The sequence below is a fragment of the Capricornis sumatraensis genome, chromosome 4 (assembly GCF_032405125.1).
Source record: "Capricornis sumatraensis isolate serow.1 chromosome 4, serow.2, whole genome shotgun sequence".
Taxonomy (NCBI): domain Eukaryota; kingdom Metazoa; phylum Chordata; class Mammalia; order Artiodactyla; family Bovidae; genus Capricornis; species Capricornis sumatraensis.
The window spans coordinates 140,347,378-140,372,776 of NC_091072.1; the positions used below are offsets into that span (position 1 = coordinate 140,347,378).

Consider the following 25,399-nt stretch of genomic DNA (forward strand, 5'->3'; position numbering starts at 1 on the left):
ATATGTTGGCTTACATAATCTCAGCCATGGCGGTTCCTTCCCTCAGAAGCCACAGCTGTGGAATAAGACAGACAGTTGAGCCTGAGAGTTGTTGGAGTTTAGGTCTCATAGCTGATTTCCTGTGTTGTAGGATGACTGACAGCCTTTAGGCCTTCTGGTGGCTCCTGTTGGGAATGAGCCTCCCAGAGGCATGTTTACTTAAATACTGTTAGACTCTGTCTTATCGTTATAAAGTCATAGCAGATTTCAGAAGGTGGGATCTGAGTTTGGGGGACAGATGACTCTGGGTTGTCTGGCCCCTGGTGCAATCACAGTTCTCAAGCCCTTCAGAGCTTTGACTTTCTGATAGACACCCTTCTAAAGGATACTCATGGACCTTTGGAAAAAATGTTCTGTTTTTTGTCATGCCAGAAAAGGCTTCTTTTTTCTTAAGGAGGGGTAAAGCTAACTGAACTGCACTTGAACAGTGCAGGTCATGATGCCTGCCTTTCTTTCTTGCAAACCTCTGTATTACCTATATGAATATATCTGAATTTTTTCTCCATTTATTGTGTTTAAATATGGACCTGTACCTTCCTGAACTTGCCCCTAGCCTTTCCCCACTCCCTGCCTACTTCTCCTTGCAAAGCACTGTACATACAATGAGATTCTCATATGTTTGGGAACATGAGACATCTGAATTCTCCTGTATGTTGCATTGGCCGTGGCTTCACACATTCACTGTTGACCTGAGCCTATAATGCCACCACCCCCAGCAACACTCTCCTCTCCTTGTGCTACAAAACAAAATACTAAAACCTTTCTGACCGCCAAAATAGCATTGCCCATCCAGTACTCCTCGTCCACCTACACTTATCCCCACTCTGGACTGTAATGAACTGAGAAATGAAAAATGTTACGTAAGTCTAACCCATGCTATTTGTTGCTATCATTGTGATGGTTCCTTTTCATTATTTCTGTTATTATTTTTATTGATTCCTTTTTACTCCTTCTCCTTTTCAGACACAGCTTATGAGTTGGCTCCAGGCCCAACTTGCATTCTCATCATTCCCAACAGGAGGGAAAAAAAACTCCTCCTTTCAATCTGAAATCATACAAAGAACCACCTGGGAGTTAGGCTTTAGCTTCTGGCCGAGTTCCACCTTGAGTCCTGCTTTGAACCAATTCTCCCCATAGTCTGCTGGAGTCCTACTTCTTCCTCTTAATGGCCCCATAGGTAGTTTTGGACTTGAATTCCTCCACTGGACTTGGTTTGTTTGCTCCTTTCTTGCACAGGAAACTGGATGCCTTCATCTATGATGCAGCCGTGCTGAACTACATGGCCGGTAGAGATGAGGGCTGCAAGCTGGTGACCATTGGCAGCGGGAAGGTCTTTGCCTCCACTGGTTATGGCATTGCCATCCAAAAAGACTCTGGATGGAAGCGCCAGGTGGACCTTGCTATCCTGCAGCTCTTCGGAGATGGTGAGTTAAAGAAAGGGAAAGTGTCTACTTGGCCTCTTCCTACGGCCAGTCCAAAACATCACCCTTCTTCCTTCCCTGTCCCTCTAACCTCTGCATTTCCATTAAGCATTTCATAGTATGCTAGGACATTGGGCGGTCTATGTTAGTTTTCTAAAGCTTCGTAATGAGGTTGTTGTTATTGTTCAGTGGCTTAGTCATGTCCAACTTGTTACAACCCCATGGACTGCAGTGCACCAGGCTTCCTTGTCCTTCACTATCTCCCGGAGTTTTGCTGAAACTCATGTCCATTGAGTCAGTGATGGATGCCATCCAACCATCTCATCCTCTATTGCCCACTTCTCCTCCTGCCTTCAGTCTTTCCCAGCATCAGGGTCTTTTCTAATGAGTAAGTTATTCACATCAGGTGGCCAAAGTATTGGAGCTTCAGTATCAGTCCTTCCAATGATTATTCAGTGTTGATTTCCTTTAGGATTGACTGGTTTGATCTCCTTGCAGTCCAAGGGTCTCTCAAGAGTCTTCTCCAACACCATAATTCAGAAACATCAATTCTTCAGCACTCAGCCTTCTTTAGGGTCCAGCTCTCGCATCCATATATGACTACTGGAAAAACTGTAGCTTTGACTATACAGACCTTTATCTCCTCTCTCTGGTCCCAGAGAAATGGCAAAGAAATCCATTCATGACCATTTGCTCATCCTTCCCTCTCCTGTTTTGCCTCTCTCGGTGGAAGAGATAGGAAGCAGGGCCAGGTCCTCAGAGACAGACACTGGAAGGTACTCACTCGCCAGAGTGATTCCTAGAAGAGACAACTTGCTCTGAGAAAACCTAATCTCCTATTTTTATTTTGCTCACACCTTCCACATCCTGCTTCACTTTATTGTCTAAAGGACCTCCTTCTCCTGTTAGTCTCACAGAAGCTAATCTTGTTACAACGAGCAGCCTGACTGTACTTGGCCCCACAGGCCATCAACTCAGCAGTTCCCCCGTTGTGTCTGCTGAATCTTTGCTGGTAGGGAGAAGACAACATAGCTGGATTGGTAGACTCCAGGTGGGGTCAGTTGTTCAGTTAGGAAAATCATCCAAGTTTGATCCAAGAAATGAGCAAAAAGTGATTTGATGAATGCTGGAAAGAGGATGGGGTTCTAGGTGGAATGTTCCAAGCTATTTTAGTGTAAGAGCTTCTGTCACGGTGATGTAGCTGTCACTTCAAGGCAATAAGTGAAGAGCAGCAGTAGAGACGATTTGCAAAAGTTACCGGAGATTCCTGGGCTTCCCCGGGGCTCAGACGGTAAAGACTCTGCCTGCAACGTGGTGGACCCAGGTTCAGTCCTTGGGTTGGAAAGGTCTCCTGAAGAAGGGAATGGTAACCCACTCCATTATTCTTGCCTGGAGAATTCCATGAACAGAGGAACTTGACGAGCTACAGTCCATGGGGTCACAAAAAGATGGACACGACTGAGCGACTAACACACACACACCAGAGCTCCAGTCAGACTATGCAAACAGATTTCACGTTTTAAGCCAAATCTGGCAATTTTCTTCATGAGATGTTCAGATTTTTGCTTCTCTAGAGTTACATGCATTCTCAGGCTCATGGTTTCTTTTATTTTTCTCTTGCCTACACTTTCTACCTTTCTAGTTCCTAGTATCCACTGAAGTGGATCAAGGTTGTTGTAACCTGGCATGACTTGAATTAATCAAAACTTCTCTAAGCGGCATTAAAAGGAGGCAGGTCCGAATTTGGTGGTCTCATTTTATTCCAGCTTCCTCCCTTTTCCTGTGAATATTTATGTTTTCAACAAGAGATCAGGAAGTCTGAGGGCCTCTAGGGAATCAATCAATCTCTCCACCGATTTGTCTCTGTCTCTCCTCCCCCAACTCGATCTGCTTTGCACATTTCGTGAGAGCAATTTTCTGAATCGCTTCTTCCATTATGTTGTTCCTCACTGTCTACAAAAAAAAAATAAAACCCGTGCAAAGTGCTTAGTCTGATACTCAGGTGCTCAGCAATCTTCCATCAACCTTTTGTATTCAGCTTATTTTACCGTTATTGTATTTGAATTGTTCTGCCAGCCTTTCCCAAATACGACTTGTGTTTTTCTCCTTCCTCCCCTTGATCATGCTCTCTCTGCTGCCTGGAGTGTCTTTTAGTAAAATATCAATAAAAATTCACCCATTCCCCATGCCCACCTCCAAATCCTACCTTCCTCATGAAAACCCACTGGCCACCGTATCTACAAAATTACGCTGACTAATTCAGGAAGCTTCTATACTTACATACAGCTTGTCATACTGATTGTTTTTATACCAATTTACACTGGGTAGCTAAGGCTTACCTGGCTCAGACGGTAAAGGATCTTCCTGCTATGTAGGACGCCTAGGTTCTGTCCCTGGGTCGGGAAGATCCCCTGAAGGAGGGTATGGCTGCCCACTCCAGTATTCTTACTTGGAGAATTCCATGGACAGAGGAGCTACAGTCCACGGGGTCTCAAAGAGTCTAAGCAACTAAAACTTTCATACATTCATACAGGGCACAGAGGTAATGTCTTCTATCTCTGTATCACCTCTGGTACCCACATTGTGTTTTCATTGACCGCTTGTTGAATAACTTGATAAGTTTAACAGTATTGATAACATTACTAACTTTCTCTCTTGATTTTCTTTATGTCTCTTTCCCTCTCTCTCATGTTTTCCTCTTTTTCCAACACCCTCTCTCCCCGTCTCTTCTCTCCGTCCTGCCCGGCCCCCAGGGGAGATGGAGGAGCTGGAAGCTCTGTGGCTCACAGGCATCTGCCACAATGAGAAGAACGAGGTCATGAGTAGCCAGCTGGACATCGACAACATGGCGGGCGTCTTCTACATGCTGGGGGCCGCCATGGCTCTCAGCCTCATCACCTTCATCTGTGAACACCTCTTCTATTGGCAGTTCCGGCACTGCTTTATGGGTGTCTGTTCTGGCAAGCCCGGCATGGTCTTCTCCATCAGCAGAGTAAGTGGTTTGATTTAGGTGCCTGGAACTTGGGAGAGGAAGCTTAGCCTAGCGCCATGCAAAGCAAAGAGTCCAGAGGGGCACTAACTCCAGCCTGAGGCTGTGAAAGCAAGAAGCCACATCATGTACATTTCCCCAGGGGGTAGTATGACATCATTTCAAGTGGCTCAGAGAACAGGTGATGCTGTTTTTCCTTCAAGAAATAGCTTTCTGTGTGGGGTTTGGGCATTTGGTTCTTAAAAAGAACTGGCAGATCTATCAAAATGAAACATTTGGCCTTTCCCCAGGTGCCTGTCATCACTATTAGTTAATTCTGCCTAGGCTGGATTAATCATTTAATCCTTTTAAAAATTACATTTCTGTATAAATCATGACATATATCTCTCTTATTCTGACATGCAAATGTATATTGGTCGTTTCACCATCCCGCTTTATATTTTAACCATGTATGCATTTGGAGCATTCAGGAGCTTAACAGAACTTTCAAAAATAAGTCCTGACCTGTGAAGAAATTTGCATTCCAGAAACTACCTTAATTGGAGCAAGAGTACCACTCAAGTCCTTTATTTAGTTCTTTTCTACATGACTAGTCTAAAGTGAGATTTGGAGCACAGTGTTGAATATGAATAAAGGGTCACAGGGAAGAGGTTTTTTTTTTCTTTTCTTTTCTTAAAAAAGCAGACTTTTTGATTTTCTTAATAAAGTTATGAGATTCATTCACGATAAGTGAACTCAGATGTCCTCTTAGAATAGAGGTCTAGGCTTCAGATGTAACCAACTTTGTCTCTAATGGGGTTATATAAGAAAATGGAGTACTCATTAAGTTGTCCCATCTTTTTATCATTTTCCTATAGTATTTTAGTTCTAGAGAAAAATGTCCTCTCTGGCTGTGAGCTGCTTCAGGCCATTCAGTTAACTGGAAGCAGGAGGCTGGGACTTGTGGTCCCTAAGCCACCTTTTTGCACCTCGTGGCACTTCCCAAGACCCCAGACAGGGAGCTGGACACAGCACAGGAAGCCTGTAGTAGAAATCCTATTTGTCGCCCCTCAACATAATCAATGGCTCTGAAGAGGATAAGTGCATTTTCTCCTGGCCATAATCAAGAAGGGTCAGAAAGGAGAAGAAAGCAGGGGAACTCTCTATTTTTTTTTTAAAGGGAGTATAATTGCTTTACAGTGTTGTGTTAATTTCTGCTGTACAATGAAGTGAATCAGCTGTATGTATACATATATCCCCTCCCTCTTGGACCTCCCTCCCATCCCCACCCCTATCTCACTCCTCTAGGTCATCACAGAGCACAGAGCTGAGCTCCCTGTGCCAAACAGAAGCTTCCTACTAGCTACTTTACACATGGTAGTGTATATATCTTCTCTTCTGCACTCAGTCATGTCTGACTCTTAGCAGCCCCATGGACTATAGCTCGCCAGGCTCCTCATCCATGGGATTTTTCAGGCAAGCACACTGGAGTGGGTTGCCATTTCCTACTCAGGGAATCTTTCCAACCTAGGGATTGAAACCACATCTCTTCCATCTCCTGTATTGGCAGGCAGATTCTTTACCACTGTGCCACCTGGGAAGCCCCTATTGTGTGTGTGTGTGTGTGTATATATATTAATCTCCCAATTCTCTTGTAGATCTCTTATCTTGTGGCTGCCTCCAGGGCAGGGATGCTCATCTCATGCAAACCATCCTTTTTTCCCATCTAGCTGCCACTCTACTTTTGAATCTTCTCTCCTCTCATCCTCCTCCCTCAATCGGGACAGCCCCTTTCCAAATGAATCCCCCTTGTTTTAAAGACACTGTTCAATCAACTTCTTCTGCAAAGACTTTCCCTTGCCAGGTGGAAAAGTTCCAAATATGTCCACCTTTCAAGGCAGGGAACTAGAGATTGGCAGGAGGTTGGCCTGACTTTAGACTTGAGCCCAATCCTCTCCCTCTCTCAGACAGGGCTCTACACAAGAAGCTGCACACAGGGAGTTCTCAATCAATACTAATGTTAAGATACTATTATTTATGATCACAGTGAGTGAGAAACTTGAAGGAAGAAACCTGGAGCTAAAGAGAATAAAAGAGAGCATTCGACAAGGGAATTCTTTTAAAATTCATTTTATTGAAGTATAGTTGATTTCCAATATAAAATTTCACTGTACAGCAAAGTGATTCAATTATACATGTATATACATTCTTTTTCATATCTGTTTCACATTATGGCTGTTTACAGGATATTGAATATGGTTCTGTGCTATACTGTAGGACCTTGTTGTTTATCCATGTTATATATACTAGTTTGCCTCTACCAACCCCGAACTCCCACTATACCCCTCCCAAACTACTCCACTCCAGCAGGGGGATTCATGATTGCTATTTAGTCCTTAATATCTGTCCCAGGTCCTCCCTCCCATGGTGTAAGGCACAGCAGCAGAAATATCCTTCCTTGACCTCAAAGCTGCCTAATTGTCCTGTTGAATTTGGTTCATGCTTGGCTCAGGGAGAGAATTGCTCAGCTGTGATCTGATGATCAAAATCCTAAAAGCTGCTCAAAATTTGTCAGAGCTGGTAAAGAGTGGCAGTTGTGAGCGCCTGGGCTCCCCAGTCTTTACTGCCAGCCAGGGGTGACCAGCCAGGGCAGAACAACCCCAACATCTGTAAAGCATTGCTGTTGATTTCCAGAAGGCTGACAGTGTTGTTTGCTATCAGTTGATATCATGGCCTCATTTCTGTGAAGCAAAAACTCAGTGTAGAAAGAAAAATCAGTACAAATCAGTGGCGGAGTGAGGCATGAATCTCATGTCTTGCGATTCCAGTCCATTTGCTTAGATAACTTGGTGTATGCAGTGAGGCCCCTTTTGGAAAGCCAAGCCTATCTATCAGACCCCAGCTTATGATGCATGCTACATTCTAAGTTGCTTCAGTCATGTCCGACTCTTTGTGACTCTATGAACAGTAGCCTGCCAGGCTCCTTTGTCCATGGGATTCTCCAAGCAGGAATACTACAGTAGGTTGCCATTTCCTCCTTCAGGGAAATCTTCCTGACCCAAGGATGGAACCTTTGTCTCTTACATCTCCTGCAGTGGGAGGTAGGGTCTTTACCACTAGCCCCACCTGGAAAGCCCTAGGGTTCATGATGAGACTTGCTAAATGCTGGTGAATACGGCAAGCAAGTGGCAACCCACTCCAGTGGGTTCTTGCCTGGAAAATCCCATGAAACAGAGAGGATCCTGGCAGGCTACAGTCCATGGGGTCCCAAAGAGTCAAACATGACTGAAGGAGCGCACAGCACAGCACAAGGCAGGCAAGCTTCTAGACACAGGTTTCTATGAGTCTACAAGACCACCTCTTTCATGTTTTCCTGGACTTTTCTCAACCATTTAGGCAGTTATCGGGGGTAGGGATCCACTTGAGGGTCCCTTCCAGCCTCACGAGAGACCTAACCCATCTCATCCTCTTTGCAGGGTATCTACAGCTGCATCCACGGCGTGGCCATTGAGGAGCGCCAATCTGTAATGAACTCCCCCACCGCCACCATGAACAACACGCACTCCAATATCCTGCGTCTGCTGCGCACGGCCAAGAACATGGCCAACCTGTCGGGTGTGAATGGCTCACCGCAGAGCGCCCTGGACTTCATCCGCCGCGAGTCGTCTGTCTATGACATCTCCGAGCACCGCCGCAGCTTCACGCACTCCGACTGCAAGTCCTACAACAACCCGCCCTGCGAGGAGAACCTGTTCAGCGACTACATCAGTGAGGTGGAAAGGACTTTCGGGAACCTGCAGCTCAAGGACAGCAACGTCTACCAGGACCACTACCACCACCACCACCGGCCCCACAGCATCGGCAGCGCCAGCTCCATAGATGGGCTCTATGACTGTGACAACCCGCCCTTCACCACGCAGCCCCGGGCCCTGGGCAAGAAGCCCCTGGACATTGGCCTTCCCTCGTCCAAGCACAGCCAGCTCGGCGATCTGTACGGCAAGTTCTCGTTCAAGAGTGACCGCTATGGTGGCCACGACGACCTGATCCGCTCCGACGTGTCAGACATCTCCACCCACACGGTCACCTACGGCAACATCGAGGGCAACGCGGCCAAGAGACGGAAGCAGCAGTACAAGGACAGCCTGAAGAAGCGTCCAGCCTCAGCCAAGTCCCGCCGCGAGTTCGACGAGATAGAGCTGGCCTACCGCCGCCGGCCGCCCCGCTCCCCAGACCACAAGCGCTACTTTCGGGACAAGGACGGGCTGCGGGACTTCTACCTGGACCAGTTCCGTGCCAAGGAGACCTCGCCGCACTGGGAGCACGTGGACCTGACCGACCTCTACAAGGAGCGTGGCGAGGATTTCAAGCGCGACTCGGTGGGTGGCGGAGGGCCCTGTACCAACCGAGCTCATCATCTTAAGCACGGCACGGGCGACAAGCACGGCGGGGGGGTCGTTGGCGGGGTCCCGGCCCCCTGGGAGAAGAACCTGACCAACATGGACTGGGAGGAGCGCCCTGGGGGCAACTTCTGCCGCAGCTGCCCATCCAAGCTGCACAACTACTCGACGACGACAGCAGCAACGGCGGTGGTGGCTGGCCAGAACTCGGGCAGGCCGGCCTGCATCCGCTGCGAGGCGTGCAAGAAGGCCGGCAACCTGTACGACATCAGCGAGGACAACTCGCTGCAGGAGTTGGATCAGCCGGCCGCCCCAGTGGCGGCCGTGACGTCCGCAGCGTCTAAGTACCCGCAGAGCCCCACCAACTCCAAGGCGCAGAAGAAGCCCCGGAACAAGCTGCGGCGCCAACACTCCTACGACACGTTCGTGGACCTGCAGAAAGAAGAGGCCGCCCTGGCCCCGCGCAGCGTGAGCCTCAAGGACAAGGGCCGCTTCCTGGACGGCAGCCCCTACGCGCACATGTTCGAGATGCCGGCAGGCGAGAGCGCTTTCAGTGGCAGCAACGATGGCAAGGCGGCGGCGCCGGCCACGGGACATCACCACCACGGCAATCCCGGCGGCGGCGGTGGCTACATGCTCAGCAAGTCTCTCTATCCCGACCGGGTCACGCAGAACCCTTTCATCCCCACTTTCGGGGACGACCAGTGCTTGCTCCACGGCAGCAAATCCTACTTCTTCAGGCAGCCCACGGTGGCTGGGGCGCCGAAGGCCAGGCCGGACTTCCGGGCCCTTGTGAGCAACAAGCCTGTGGTCTCGGCCCTGCACGGGGCTGTGCCGGGCCGCTTCCAGAAAGACATCTGTATAGGGAACCAGTCCAACCCCTGTGTGCCTAACAACAAAAACCCCAGGGCTTTCAATGGCTCCAGCAATGGGCATGTGTATGAGAAACTGTCTAGTATTGAGTCTGATGTCTGAGTGAGGGAAGAGAGAGGCCGAAGGTGCGTCCGGGAGGGTCTGGCTGTGGGCGTGTGGCACGCATGTCACGGAGGGCGAACGGGGGGTAAGGGGGTGAACTTGGTTCCCATTTGCTCCTTTCTTGTCGTTTTCATTTATTTTTGAGATCCTGGAGTTCTGATTCCTTCTGAGGGTGAGCCTGGTGACCAGCACCATTTCTGCCTCCTTTCCAGCACCCTCTTCCTACTTCCTCCTCCTTCCCGTCTGTCCATCCTGTCCCCGTTCCCAGTTCCCGCAAGAGGATACAGTAGGCTGTTGTTCCCAGTTCCGGAGAGTGGATAAGTGGGCTGGCTCGGCTAGAGCCGAGAAGGCAGTGGCCACAGGGGATCTTGCTGCTGGCGTGGAAGGACTCTTTGCCACCCGGTTGGAGTGAAGCCAAGGAGAAGCAGGAGGAGGCCACGGGGAACGCAGGATACCTCTTGCTGAACTGATCTGTATGTGTAGGTGAGGAAGCAAAAGCATTCCCATAAGATCTATTAGCGGCGTACTGCCTGTGAATGAAAAGAGGCTTTTGCTAAATTCTTGTTGCTTAGATGGGTGTGTTTGGGGATCAGGCGCCAAGCAGAGGGTGGGAAGCCCTGTGTGTTTATATATAAGCCAAAAAAAAAGTTTTCTCCAATTCCATGATGATGGTGAACTGGAGTGAAAAGTCATTGACAGATGATGAAAAGAACATTAGAGCAGTGTTTCGTGGCACATTAGAGGCAAAGAAGGAGGGACTGCCTGTGCATGTGTGTCTGTATACACTTGCACACCTATTGTCTATACACATCTGTTGTCAGAGGCCTATTTGTGTAGAAGGCAACCTTGACCCCATAAAGCTGTTTCTTCAGTATCCCTAAGCAACAGGCTTTTTTTGGCTTGTATACAAACAAAGATGGTCCTATGTTATCTGAATTATGGCTCTCTCTCCCCCTTCACCCGTCCTGAATAAGGAGAATGAAGTTCTTGACGAGAAGTTTCTGTGGCCTAGACAAAACATGTGGGTGAACATTCCTACAAGAGCAACATATACAAAAATAATTCCTTCATGGTTGCCAGGACTTTCAACTAGTCTTGGCCAAGAACTTTCCAGGAAGGCTAAAAGGAAATAGAAGCAGCCAGGATTCTTTTGCACATAACTGAGGGCAGAATAGTGGGCAAAGCTCATTTGAGCTTTTGAGACCCTCAGCTGGCTGTTTTGCGGGAAAGAGCTAAAGGAACACTTTGAAGGGCAAGGGGCATCGTTTATGATAGGGTAAGTGAGAGGGGGGATGTTTTCAATGCTTTGATCCCTTCTTACTTAACCTGGAGCTAGGTGAGCAGGCTTGTTACCCCCTGAATTGGCCACAAGTGATATGGAACAGACAGTGCAGAGCTTTGAGCTTGCTCCTCAAGTACAGCTCAGGAGACAGGAGAGGAAAGGGAAGAGATTTGAAAGAGGGGACGGGAGATGGAGAGGGACTCCCCTGCTACCTCGTTGGGTCTGGCTCCCAGAGAATGTGACATTGAGCCCAGTGTGGACACTCTGTAGAAGCCCCTCCTCCTTCCTGCAGCACCTCCTTCATCTCCCAGATCGTACTATACAAGAATAAAAAAGTATGTGTGTGTGTATATATATATATATATGTATACATATAAAACTCCAGGGATGAGGGTACTGGCAGACAGGAAGCCCCCTTCACTCAAAGTTGAAAACTTGAGAAGGGAAACGACTACTTGTCACTGCCAGTCCCGAAACTTGGGGTAGACGTGTTCCGGGGCTCAGTTCCACTCTTTTGCCAACCTCCCCTCTCCCCAGGTGGCAGCCAAAGAGCCGGGTCAGTTTAGAAGCTTGGCCATAGGATCTCCATGTTACACACAGGACATATAAACCAGAAAGGTGCTCATCCTCCTCTGAAGGAAGCTGCCATGTCTCTTGGAGAAATCCCATCCACCCCGACTCACCTCCCTTCCTCACCTCCCCACCCCATCCTTGACTGCGACCTCCGCCCTCCTTGATTTTTACCTCAGTGTCTTTCATTTTCAAGCCAACGGAAGGCCTTGTAAAGCTTTGTTTTCTTTCTAAAATGAACCTGGGGGCAAGGGGCTGAACCTCTCACAGATTTGGAGAGAGGAGCACGGAGTGCTTTACCTTAGATTCAAGGAAAGACTCGGAGCGAGAGGACAGAGGGCGTGAGGTGTCTCCAGGAGGAGGAAGGCGAAGGGCCATCAAACATTCTTCACCCTGACTTGATTCCAGGTCAGGGGCTCCTCCTTCACTCTTCCTCTTACCTCACCCCGTTCAAATAAAAAACCAAACCAACCATAGCGAACAGCAATCTAGAACAAAGGGGGCTCTGTTGTCTCCCGCTGGTGATAGAAATCAAGATGGTGTTTATTTCATATGTAAATATTTTGTTTTTTAATTCATTTTGTATAGATAAAGTGTTCTCTCTCGTGAGTATTCAGGGTGTTGGCTGGAGGGAGCGGGGTGGGGATGGGAATGAAGGGGGAAGTGTTTTGTTAAGGGGTTTCATTTTCTGTTTGGGGGGGGAGTTTTGTATGGCTTTGGCTGCAGGGTGTCTGAGGTGAGAACAGTGAGCGGAAATGGAGGCCACAGTGGTGACGAAGCTGGGGAAGGGCTGTGGGTCCTTGCCGCCCACCTCACCAGTCTTCTCACTGGCCTGTGAGAGGTAGTCATAGACGGTGGGTGTGACTGGGCTTGGCTTGGGTCCAGTTTGGCTTCAGGCAAACCCCAGGCCCAGCTTCTGTCTTCCAGGTGGCCCACAGATCACCAGCATCCGTGCCAGGTCAAGCTGGTGGCGCCATATTTCTCCTGTGGGCACCTAAGGTAGGAAAGATTCCCCAAAGGGCTTAAACCAGAACTGAGATCAAATCAATCTCTCCTTCTTGATGTGGCTAAGAGATTTCAGGAAGCTCCATCTTGGGAAATCTCCCCGCAGCTCAGTTTTTTCTCCCTAGTACCTGGGCTCCAGCCTTCTTCCTACCCACTTCCTTCCTCCTGAGAAATCACCACCACAGGCACACCTGGAAAATTCCCATGAAGTCTCCTTCCTGGAAACATGTGATATCTGGTTATGGGAGGGTAACTCTGGATCTGTGTCTTACAAATTTGCATGCTTTCCCGGAAAAGATTACCAGATCTGCTCCAAACTCAGTGGCCAGGAGATTCTCTTAGAAAGGTTACAAAGTTGGTTTTAGAGGTGGAAGGGTGAGTCTGGGAAGGGTGGTGCCTGTAGTGACTTTATATCTGCCTTGTCCTCACTTCCGCCATCAAGAAAGTGCTGTTTGTCTCAAGCCAGGTGTTCAGAACCTGACCTGGGGTTGACCAGACAAATAGAATTTCTTTCACTGGATTGTTGTCTCTGTGAAGGGTGGCAGCCTTCTCTCTCTTTGTCCCGCAGGATGAAATTTCCAAATCCATTTCACTGGGATATTACATTTCTGTCCAATCGTCCCATCATCAAAAACTGTTGGCTGGTTAATTTCATTTCTCTAAAACCCTCTTTGGCCCCAGTTGGCCACTTCTCTTCAACTGGATGTTTGAATTGAGCTCAAATAAGATATTCACAGCCTGCCCAAGAAATCTTACAGAAAGGAAGGCTGAGCAATGCCAAGTTCTAGATGTTACTTCCTTTCAAATCCATGAGGATGAATTCCACTGTCAGCTCCATCTCTTCCACAGATGGGTCTGGACCAGGACTCAATCTATCCAAACTGTGAGATTCCACAGACACCCTCAAGAGGGCTAATGGTTCCAAGTTTCTTCAGAATCCGTGATTTCTATCTCTCATGTCCTCCATCATTCCCTTCCACTGTGGAAGTGAGTTGGTAGGTGTTGTCCTGTATCCCTCCTCTCGGTGGCCATGCTGAAATTTCAGTGTTTCTACCGACTTCAGATTGACCCTTGAATTTGCCTGAATTAAGAGTGTGCACACCCTTCAGAGTGACGCATGTACAGTGGATCTTGTAATTTCAAAAAATGTCACTGTGTATCTTCAGCCAGGATGTGGGAAACATCCTTGATGTGGGTTTCCCCTGTACTGGCCACAGCCATGTTGTATTGAGGGAGAGAAAAATTCCCAAATGATTCCATTAAATGTTGGTGGTGTCAGTAGTGCCAAAACGCATGTATAATGTGATACAAATAGGAGTCGTCTAGAAAATTAAGGGAATATCACCCGCCCAGTCTTCCGTGGCCATCAGAGAGTCTCCCATGGGTGAATTCTCTGCATGGGAGGTGAAGACACTGTGTTGCCAAAACGCAGCGTGCTGGTCACCTGCACATCTCATTTAAAACTAGGGTTTCTTTATTTTTGTTTTTAATTTAATTTGTTTGTTCTTTGCTTATTTCAGGATTTAGGCACAGAATAACCAGATTGTTTGGGCAATAGCCTTTGGAAAAAAGCTATTCCAGAACTCAGTTTATTCTTTTAATTTCCATCTCTTAAAAAAAAAAAAAAATCCCTGTCTGTTTGACACTCTGTGTGTGTCTGGTGCATTAAGAATGATTCAGATGTGTGCATAAATGATGCAACTGCAGTGCTACTGATGAATGTATTAGGGATTTCTAGGTATGTGGCCATACCTTCTATGCTGTCTGAACCCAAAGCCATATAAGAAATGTGTGCTCAGTAGATTGCCAAATACTGGCTGAGCGTGTAATTCTTTGCTTGAGTGTCAAGAGACTCTCCTCCTTGTCTAAGGAACTCTGTGGATGAGAAGCAGCTCAGGGTAGGCAGTTACACTGGAATGGGTCTGGCCTTACAAATGGCATATGGCCCATGGTGTGACTTCAGGGGTCCTGAGAAGACCTTTCCTTTTTATTCCTCAGCCTCACTCCAACTACTGTCTTCCCACGCAGAGTTATCCCTTTAGCCCTGAGCTGCTCATCTGGGCGTTTAAGTGAAAGTCATCCCAGGAAGGGTGCCATATTAAGCCATATTAGACATTTAGATATTGAAACACCTAGCTTACATTAGGGTTCTCATTTCCTTTCCTGGGAATAAAGTGATGGTAGAGGAAAGAGGGAGAAGGTAAAGAATGCTGAGAGTTACAGAGTAGGGAGGAAAGAGAGAGATTCCAGAATGTAAAGACATATAAACCATCTCATCTTTCTCTCGCTTTTATTTAAGGCTCATGTGACACAAAAATAAGACTCCCAGTTGGGAATCATTTCCAATAAGCTGTCACATGAGTGTGTAGTTTATAAATTCCTAACATTGTAATGGGTAGGACAGGCCAAGGGCTTTGACTCCTTCTGTAGGCAGTGGAAGACTGATGTTTCTCCTCCATTACAGGTTACTGAGTAGACAGCTGGAAAGACCAAATTATGATAGCAAAAAGTTACTGTCTGTCCCAGTTCAATTAATCTTCCCATGTAACTGGGTTGTTCTGGGTTTTCCACTTTCTACCTTCATAGAGGGATGATCCCAACACACACTAACTGATAAGGAGTTCCAGGACAAGGTATAGTTTAACCAGTGGGCAGTTCTTTTTTAGACCTACCAGGTGTTTCGGACATCACTAAAATGTAGACTCATCAGTCTAAGAACTTCTAATAATATTCTAGGTCTAGGGTTTCATTCTTGTTTGGAGGTTCCAGTATTATGTAAAATCCCAGGATGTCTGCATATATCCCCCCTCCAGCCCATTCCAACCACATTGACTTAATCACACAGGGGCCCAATGGGTACTATGACCTATGTGCTCTCCTGACAAAGAATACTCCCAAGAACCTTAAATGAAAAGCAGTGCTCTTTCCATGCCTTGGAGAGATTAGTTTGGGGCCTCTAATTTACAATGCTGAAGCCAGGAAAGAGAATTTTGCCCAAAGGGTGATAGATTAGGCTAGCAGTCCTGAGCATAAGTGGGCAGAATTAGGAGTCATCCATGTTTATCTGCCAGTCTGTCTATTTGCATCTATCTCTGAGCTCATCACAGTGAGTTTCTGGTTCTGTTCTGTGCTTTACAATAGAATTGCTGGTGTGGTTATGAGGGTGAAGACTCCTGATGAGAACTGAAGGTAGAAAGCAGAGCAAACGAGTAGAATTCCCCAGAGCCTTGGGACTCGTGTGTAGAATTTGTGCTTCGGCAAAAGTGAAAGAAAGGGAGCTCACTGCGAGGATTAAGGGTACAATTAAAAAGCACAACGCCAAGTCCATTACAAATCCGTTACTTAAAAGATCTGGTCTCTGCAGTTTAAACCTGAACTCTCTTTTTTTGTAATTATTTTAGTGTTGTGGTTTTCAGGGTGGAGTAGATTCCAATACTACACAGGAGAAAAAAAAATAAAAATTCTGGTTAAATGTGTTAGTGCAATTAAACCAGTGTCTACTGAATGCCTATTATGCCCCTGGGCTGGTGCTGTGAAGAATATAAAAGAGTTTAAAATGGAGTATATTATACTCACATATAATATGTGAACACAAAAGCATACAGTATTTGAATGTATGCACTATGTATGTATAAATAGGTGTGCATAAATGGGTAGATTTATACTTGCAAGTTTAATTTTTTCTGGCTTCAAGGTATGAGTCAAATATATTGTGCATTATATTATCTTAAAAACACTGCAGAGAGCCAGCTCTCCCATAATGGCCATGCCCAAATCCTTTCAGAATTATTCTGCCTCCCAGTGCTTAAACTCTGAAAATTTCCTCTCTGCCCACTACCTAGCCTTTACTATCATCCTGTCTGCCTTTCTTTGAGGTCCCTCGGTTGTTCTGGTCCATAAACCCCTCTGATTTCACTTACTTCTCTCCTTGGTCTCACCCTGCGTTCACCCATATCAACAACACCCTCCCCAGCAATGTCTCTTCCTCTCACCTTCTCACCACACCTACTTTGTTTTTGACTCTGTATCCCATTCTGCCAACATCCACTCCATCTCCAAAACAGAAGGTCAAAATCTATGCCAGAGTGCGCAGCTCGGATCCATTTAATTGCACCTAACCCCTACCCAGCTCAGACATCTTTTTTTTATTTTCCAATCTTGACTCCCCATCACATCTTCCAAGGGTTTGTTAAATTTGTGTTTATGTTCATTTTCACCTCATCTCTTCCTACTGTATTACTAACAAAATGTACCAGATTTTATACATTTCTCACATGATCTTTCCTGTCTACCTTTAAATTTCTCCTGTGCTTCATTCATCTTTACCATCCTCCCTCCCAACGCGGTGCCCCTCTTCCCGGTACTGTTACTCACCCTTTGATCTCTTCTGTGGCACCCCAGCCAATAGCAATTCTTTCTTTTGCATCTTTAATCTTTTCCACACACCTGCCTACAACCGTCTCTAAAGACAATTAATCCTACCATCATCTCCAAAAGCAAATCCTGCAACAGTCTCTAAAACCAAAACTCTGTCAATACAGTTAGATCCTTGAATTCCTATCCTATCTCCAATTCTTTCACTTATAAGCTTCTCAAAAGGGTCATCTTTCTTTCTTCATTTCCTCCCTTAATGCTGGTGATTTAACTTTAAAATCGGGCTTTATCCTGTCACTCCACTTAAACTACTGTGGCAACCTTCCAGTGAATGTCTTAGACTTCTTGTTATAAAATCTAATAATTTTTTGTTTGTTTGTTTTATTTCTGCTCCTCAGTCTGATGAATACTACCCTAAATTTACTGCTGGGTAGCACCACATTCTGTAGAGTCTTTTTTTTTTTTTTTCATTTTTATTTATTTAATTGAAGGATAATTGCTTTACAGAATTTTGTTGTTTTCTGTCAAACCTCCACATGAATCAGCCAAAGGTATACATATATCCCCTCCATCTTAAACCTCCTTCCCATCTCCCTCCCCATCCCACCCCTGTAGGCTGAGTTTCCTGAGACATACAGCAAATTCACCTTGGCTCTCTATTTTACATATGGTAATGTAAGTTTCCATGTTACTCTCTCCATACATCTCACCTTCTCCTCCCCTCTCCCCATGTCCATAAATCTGTTCTCTATGTCTGTTTCTCCATTGCTGCCCTGCAAATAAATTCTTCAGTACCATCTTTCTAGATCCCGTATATATGCGTTAGTATGTGATATTTATCTTTGTCTTTCTGACTTCCACACTCTGTATAATAGGCTCTAGGTTCATCCACCTCATTAGAACTGACTCAAATGTGTTCCTTTTTATGGCTAATATTCCATTGTGTATATGTACCACAACTTCTTTATCCATGCATCTGTCAATGGACATCTAGGTTGCTTCCATGTTCTAGCTATTATAAATAGTAGCAGCACATTCTGATTTTGATCCTAGCCCTCTGGCCCTCTCTGTGTGTTCCCTCACTGATTCCTGCTCTTAGTCCTGTCCCATCAGCATCGACTTGCTGGGATGTTCTGTGCTTGACCCTCTTCTCCTTTCCTCTATGCTTCTATGGCAATCTTTCTGTTTTCCACAACTTCAACAACTCTCTGGATGAGGATGAAGTCTAAATATTCCCTTCTAGACCTGACTTTTTGCTTCAGCTTCATGCACAAATTTCCAGCCATGTCTTTAAATGTGGAGGGATTCATAGTATGGGAAGGTCACCTCTGACCTTATGGCCCCCCTGTTCGTTTAGCTTCTGAGCCACAGTCATCTTTCCCACCACCTTACTGGTGGTCTGGTGAGCAGTCTATCCTATTCTTTCTGGTCAGCGTCATTGCTGTTTGACTCCCTGAACAAACTCTTAGAGCTGGTATTGTCTTTTCACTCAAGCTGCTCTGGTGACCAATCATGTTCCCTTCTCCTGACCAGCCTTCTCGATAACTTTCATTTTGCCGTAGAGCATGAGTTATTTTTCTGTGGGAGGCATCTTCTGCCACTGTGTGCTAATTTAAAGCATCCTTTAGAGAACCAAACTCAAATACATTACAGGCAGTGACAAGTCTGTTCTTCAAAAAAATGAACAAATTTCATTCTTCACTGAGACAGGAGGGGCTGGAGGAATTATTATGGGCAAGATGGGGCAGAATGAGACAACTTGGGAGGCACCCTAATGAAAATTAAAATGTAAGTCTGGGGGAGAAGTGTTCATCTCAAAGGCCTCGTTAAGTCTAGATGGTCCTATTTCAGGGAATGGGGATAGTTTAATGTTTAAGAACAAAATCCAGCTCATTCTGTTATGACACTTTTTTTAAAACCAGTGAAAGAAATAGTCTGATAATAGCTGGTGGAAGGGTCAAGAGGTGCCATCCTCGTGAAAAAGGACATTAATGAATCTCTCTTGGTCAAGTGGAATGGAGAGACTTCCAGGGAACTCAGTATATCCAGAACATCCATGAGGTGTTCATGTCAAATTTTTTTTTCTTTTTTTTTTTTGCCTACAAATACTTACAGAAGTGGAGGAAAGTTAGCGTAGGAGGAAGGGAAAGCACGGAGGCCTCCAACGGAGCATGGTTTTGTTAGGTGCCAGGAACTGCACCTGAGTCTCTTAGGCCCCTCCCATTGGTTACTGGTGTTGATGGTAGCTTTGGAGACTCAAAGCTGATGACCTTCTAGGTGTCTGTTCCTTTGATCCTTCCCAGGGCATGAAAATTCAAACTTGGACTTTGTTTCCTGGGTATAATTGGAGTAACGATGGAATCATACTTCTCATTTTCCCTCTCCACTTGTAATCTGAGATGCAGCAGGTTCAGAAGCACTTTCTGAAGCAGCTTCCTGCCCATGTGTAGCCTGGTAGTTGTTTGATCCAAAGCCAGAAATACCAGGGAAGGTAACAGCTGTACAGGGAGGTGCCAGGGAAGTGAGAACCCCATCACAGCAGCCTTCAGCTGTAACCATGCCCCTCCCGAGGAGGGAGAAACCTGGGCACCACCAAACGTGTGCCGTCCTGGATGTCTGCAGGGAGTCAAGGCACACAGGCCAGCCCTAAGCCCAGCCCGAGGCAGAGACGGGGTAACAGGGAACCTAAGTCCGACACTGAGGCTCCATCCCCTTCTTTATGTTTAGATGCACAGTCTCCGAGATCTACCAGGAGCAGAGCATCATGGGATGCGGTCCCAGGACTCTGAGTGCACTGGGCCGCCCGCTGATCTCAGATAAGAATATTTCCTATTTCTAGGGGGGACATTTTTTAATTTTTTGAAAGACTAAAACATGCCTGCCTGAAACCTGAGTCTTCTACAGAGTCCTCTTTGTAGTTAACTCCCAATGTCATCATCATGTTTTCATTGTCTTTGATCATTTTCTTTCGAAATCAAGGGCTATTGGAATGTTCCCTTTGGCTGTGAGGTAGAAGCATCTGAAAATCAGAGGCTCAGCCTTGCCTCCTCTGTCTGAGCTGTGCTCTTTGTTGCTTATAAATTGCTTCCACAGATTCCCCCCAACAGCATGACAACACGTAATTTGGTCTCTCTGTCATGCTTGTGCACCTCCCCAACACACATCACAAACATACATGCACAGACTCACTCTCCTAACAATTAAACCTCACACTGCCAACGTCACCCATGTTATCGGGGAGCAGGGGTGCATCTTTGGTAGATGAAAGTGTTCATTTGGAACTCAATGGATATATTACAGCCTGTGATTTCTCTGGGCTCTTCCTAGCCTGTGGATGGCTGTTACCTCAAGGTTTGACAGCATGTCTAGGCTTTATGTGAAGGGAGCATTTCTTCCTAATAGAACAACGTTTTTGCCCTGCTGCCGGTCCCTGTTGAACCCTGTGGAATCCGTGTGGCCCTCTGATGTCTCATTAGTGCTTAGTGCTAAGAGGATGGAGATGCAGAAGCCATTCTCTGCAAGGACAGACAGGCTTGCTGCTTAGATAAATACCTCTCCACATGTGCCCGCATCTCCTCTTTGACAACAACATGAGCGGGGGTGGTGAGGTCTGCCTTCAGTGGGGACGGAAATGGCAAACATACCTTGGGAGATTCAATAATCTTTCTTCTCCCAGGGTTGAGAGCCGGGAAAATATCAAGACTTCATGTCAGCAGGAAGCAAAGAGGCCAGAGAACCATCCAGACAGAACTCTTATTGCAAAAAACATAAAATGGCAAAAAAAATACCCTTTATTTCATGTGGATGCAATTGGAAGACAGCCAGGGCACTTACAGCCATGTTTTCCCTTGCTCACATGTCCTCTTACATTCTTGTTCTCAGTTCAAGGATCTCAAGGTGCTCTATATTCTAACTTAACCCTCAGAACAGCCACACCCATGCACACATACAGTGTTAGAATGAGACTCTGAGAGAGCACAGGGCTGTCACGTGTGCTTGGTATTCATGTTTTCAAACCAGAGCCCAGCAAACCTAGTACAATCAGCCCCACAGCATCTGAATGATGAAGGACCACACTTGCTGCACATCATGTGTACTCAGGATCCCAGAAAAGAGAACAGCTTTATTACTAGACTCCTCCTGGGCACTGGCAGTGACCAGGGCAAGTGCATTGGTTGTTTCTTGGTAGCAGGTGCAAGAAATGGGGCACATAGAAATTTGAGGATTCATTGCTTGAACATTCTTAGCTTAATTCCCGTGTGAAATGGCCCTGAGCTATGGCAGTTTCTAGCCTGACTGTGCTCCCCCTCCCTGGAGAAGGATGCGGTTCCCAGGGTCACCAACTGCTCAATTACACCTCTACCATAACCTTCCCTCTGAATGGCTTCCTTTGGCATGGGAATACAATTGTCTTTTAATTTTATAGATGAGAAAGCTGAAGCACAACAAAATGTTATGCTTAGTTAAAACTAAGGTTATATAGGAAATTCTTGGAAGAACTGAAACTTGTCTGAATTTCTAACTCTCAGCCTAGGTCACAGAGTAATATTGCCTGAATTGTCCACCACACCCTATGTTCAGCATCTAATGGAAGAAAAAAAAATCTTCACACCGTACACACACACACACACACATTTGAGTCTACAGAGATCAGGAAAAAGCTAAGGAAAAAACTTCAGAAGGAGGAATGAGTAGAAAAGTTTCTGTAATGAAGATGAGTTGAAGGCTAAATCACAAAAATGTTTTTGAATTTTGTGGAGTGACACATTGTGAATAATTTTTTATCCTTAAAAAAATTTTTATGTAGCATGAAACCCACTCAAATAAAAAGGTCAAGAAAAACTGAGACAGAATTTCTTCCAGAGTATTCCATGGGGACAGGAGACTTCTAGAATCTGTGTGAGGAAGCCATGACTCTGAAGGTGTCAGCAGTTTTAATCAGCTGACAGTGAAGAGGGCAACCCCAAGACAGAGCCTTTTAGCCTCTTCTGGGTAACTCAGTCAAGTTCAAACACAGCAAACTTGAGGCTAATTTGAAGGCAGAAGTTAGTGCTGGAAGCTAAGTAGAAACATAAGGAAGGTCACATATACGATGAATTTCATAAGGAAAGAGTTATTCCCCATAATAATTATTGCTGCCTAAAGCCAGGAAGAAGGGTGGCATGGATGTTGCAAAGACTAATAAAGGTCTCCTGAGAATTCTTGTGAAGCCTTCATTTTGCCCCAGGATTATAATGGTAAAATCTTTAAGCAAACAAGGGCCAGGGAGTCCTGCAACCATCCTCTTTTGCAATCCACCGGCCCACTGATGAATGGTTCAAGCTCAGGAAGTAATCATCAGTCTTTCCAAAGAGAACAGTCTTTAGGTTGTGCCACAGAACCGATGTTGGTTCACACACAGAGCATTCGGCTTATACCAAGAGCCTGAAAGAGCTCTTAAGTGTCCTAGTTCAATGTAGAAAGTTGTTTGTTTGTTTCATTTCATCAGTCAAGCCTGCCCCAAAGGAAAGACAGGAGAAGAAGTCGGACGTTGGAAAAGTCATAGCTGACTGGGGCAGTGGGGAGAGGGTGGGGGAGGGGTTCTGTACATCAATTACACAGTGTGGTCATTCCTCAAAGCCTGGTTCAGGACTCTGTCTCTGAGAGAGAATATGGGCAGAGAGAAGAGGTGAGTTTAATTCCTGTGTACAAGGATGATTAGAGGAAGACACTAGAGCCCTCCTCAAGCTCAAAGTTTAGAATCAAGCCAATTACAAATATCCTTTCTCTCCTGTCTGTCTCCCAAGAGGCTGCCTGAAATCATGATGGTATCAGGAAGCTAAGAGGGAGAGACAGGGGTTCCATCTTGAGTCCCTGGGAGCGTCATCCTTCACAGGAGTGATGTTACAGGTTCTGGGTCCTGATGCTCCTTCATGAGGAGTAGCAGAGCCAACGGCTGATCATTCAGAGCATCTTTCATGCCTGGGATGACTATTCCCTGCTAGGCTCAGCTCTCTTCATTGGAGGCAGAGAGGGGAATAAAAGGATTCCTGGGGACCCTCAGATCGAGAAACAACAGAGAATTATTTAGTCAAAACTACAGAGATGTTGTGCTTAGTATTAAAGATTATGGTAGAAATGAAAAAGCCAACCCTTCAGCAAAGCTGCTAAAAAGATAGCTCATAGAAATAGATGGGAAACATTATAACAGCAGAAATTTACAAAGAAAATCCACATCTGCATGGGACTGGAGTTGCTGAGCCAAGAGGACATGTACCTTCTCATTTGGAGTAGGTTTGAGTGGGCCTGGGTGCTAGGTGTCCCATGGAGAAGCAGCAGAGAGGAGAGTCCATTTCAGAGCCCAGGTATTTCCTGGGGCACCAGACTCCTTGTGAGTTTAAACGCCTTCTCACTGAGACTTAGGGTAGGATGTAAGTTCCTCTGGGAGCATGGTTTCGATTTCTTCTCAAGATAGGGTTGCCCATTTGGTCAGCTCATATGTCTCCTTGGCCTCTTGCTTTCTGCAGCTGACTTGAAAGAATTATCTACATGGTAATTCAGGTAATTGGGTAAAGCCTGATGAGTGAAAAGATGAATAAGATCAAGCACAGAACTCTGATCTTCTGGGGCTGTGTTCATCCTTTTCTGGTTTCCTTTTTTTTCATTTTTCATTTGCTTTGGCATATTGCGGGGAAATCTACTTGATCATCACTGAGCAAATATCCTTCTGGCAGAGTTCGGTGGGGAAGTTCACAGAGAATGAGTAGAATCAGCGTATTTCCTTTAATCCCGACTGTCTTTGGGATCTTCTTCTCTTCTCCAGAGCCATCTCTTCTTTGGGGCATTTGCTCTCTTCCTTTTCTGGCACTATGATGCCAAAATCAATTTCAGTGGTTGGCGCAGAACAAGAAGAATGGTGACTGTAATAGGAAATAGACCAAAATACCCAAGTTTTTAGCCATTGCCAGCTGGGTTTTCTCATTGAACCCTTCCGATTTCTTACATGGAAACTATTCCAACTCTTCCTCACCTCTCAGCCTTCTTGGTGGTTCTCCTGGTCCTCTTCATGAATTTGGATCCCCCTCCTTAAGGAGCGATCTATTCCTTAGCCTGCATCATTATCTAAACTCTTAGATTGTTCAAAGAAACTCTTAGTAATTTCTCGTGGTTTTTTCCTCATTATTTTTTTTTAAACTTGGGAGATGGAGAAGCTTTAAGAGGAGAACGATAAGCAAAGAAGAAGTGTCTTATTGCCAGATGTTTCAACTCAAGGTCAAGTGCTGGGAAAGTGTGTGCCTGTCCCAAGGACAACCTCAGGTTCATCTAGTGGAGAAAGGCTACCCTGGTCGCTCACAAGATAAAGACTCTGCCTGCAATGAGGGAGACCCAGGTTTGATCCCTGGTTTGAGAAGATCCCCTGGAGAAGGGAATGGCAACCCACTCCAGTATTCTTGCCTGGAGAATCCCATGGACAGAGGAGCCTGGCGGGCTACAGTCCATGGGGTCGCAGAGTCTGAAACGACTGAGCGGCTTTCACTTTCACTTTTTTTTTTTTTTCCCCCCCACCAAATGGAGCGGAGATGTGCAGTAGAATATCAGGCATCCTCTCTGAGGATGTGCACCAAGGCTTTGATCAAGGGCACAGAGGCATTTCATGGTTGTCATGGGTATCATCTCTCTTTTTTATTATCTCAAAGCACAAGCCCGTGTGACAGGGCATGCTTGCATTCCAGTCTGAATCTTCCAGCGATATGACACTCTCCACAGCTATCCTTGGCCCAAAGGCCACAGACTCTAAATATCACACCCAGTGAGCTGTTGTACATTATATTTTTTAATCATTAACATTATCTCTCTATTGGAATGAAAGACAGAAGGTGAACTAGGAACCAGACACAGTGACAAGTAGATTTAAAAAAATCTTTCTTCCAAAAAATGCTCTTCACTGAGCATTTGAAAAAATCCAAAAGCAATGAGGTGAAATCAGGGTAGAATGGTCTGGGGGGAAGAGACGGTGACACAGATGCTCTGGTTTATTCTATAAAAGATTTGTTTGCTGTTCCCTATGAGCTGAGGCAGCAGAAGCTGTGCAGATATTGATTGTTCAGAAAAAAATGGGGACATTGACATTAGAAAGAGACATAGGTTTCCTTCCAGGTAGACATGGGTAAACACTACATCTTAACTCTTCCAAATGGGTCTACAAACCCTTAGGGTGGCTCCTCTCAAACGATTTCCATTCTCCAGTCAAAACTGTTCTGAGTGGAACAGTGCAAGCCGCATCATGGTTACGTTGACTTAAATTGGGAAGGCAAAGGGTGCTGGGGAGAATGAAATATATCGGGAATAGAGTTAGCTGAAGCTTTTCAATTTTGGAATGATTGTGGAT

The 25,399-nt window shown here is 45.8% G+C and overlaps 1 protein-coding gene across 1 annotated transcript in view; it reads left to right on the plus strand.

Annotated features, from left to right (window-relative positions):
• Positions 1 to 9,800, plus strand: part of GRIN2B (glutamate ionotropic receptor NMDA type subunit 2B) — a 355,273-nt gene extending 345,473 nt beyond the window's left edge. The window contains exons 10-12 of the mRNA XM_068970887.1: positions 1,276 to 1,463; positions 4,214 to 4,452; positions 7,905 to 9,800. Of these exons, the coding sequence (XP_068826988.1) occupies positions 1,276 to 1,463; positions 4,214 to 4,452; positions 7,905 to 9,800 (2,323 nt within the window). The remainder of the gene's footprint in view (positions 1 to 1,275; positions 1,464 to 4,213; positions 4,453 to 7,904) is intronic.
• The last annotated feature ends 15,599 nt before the right edge of the window (positions 9,801 to 25,399 follow it).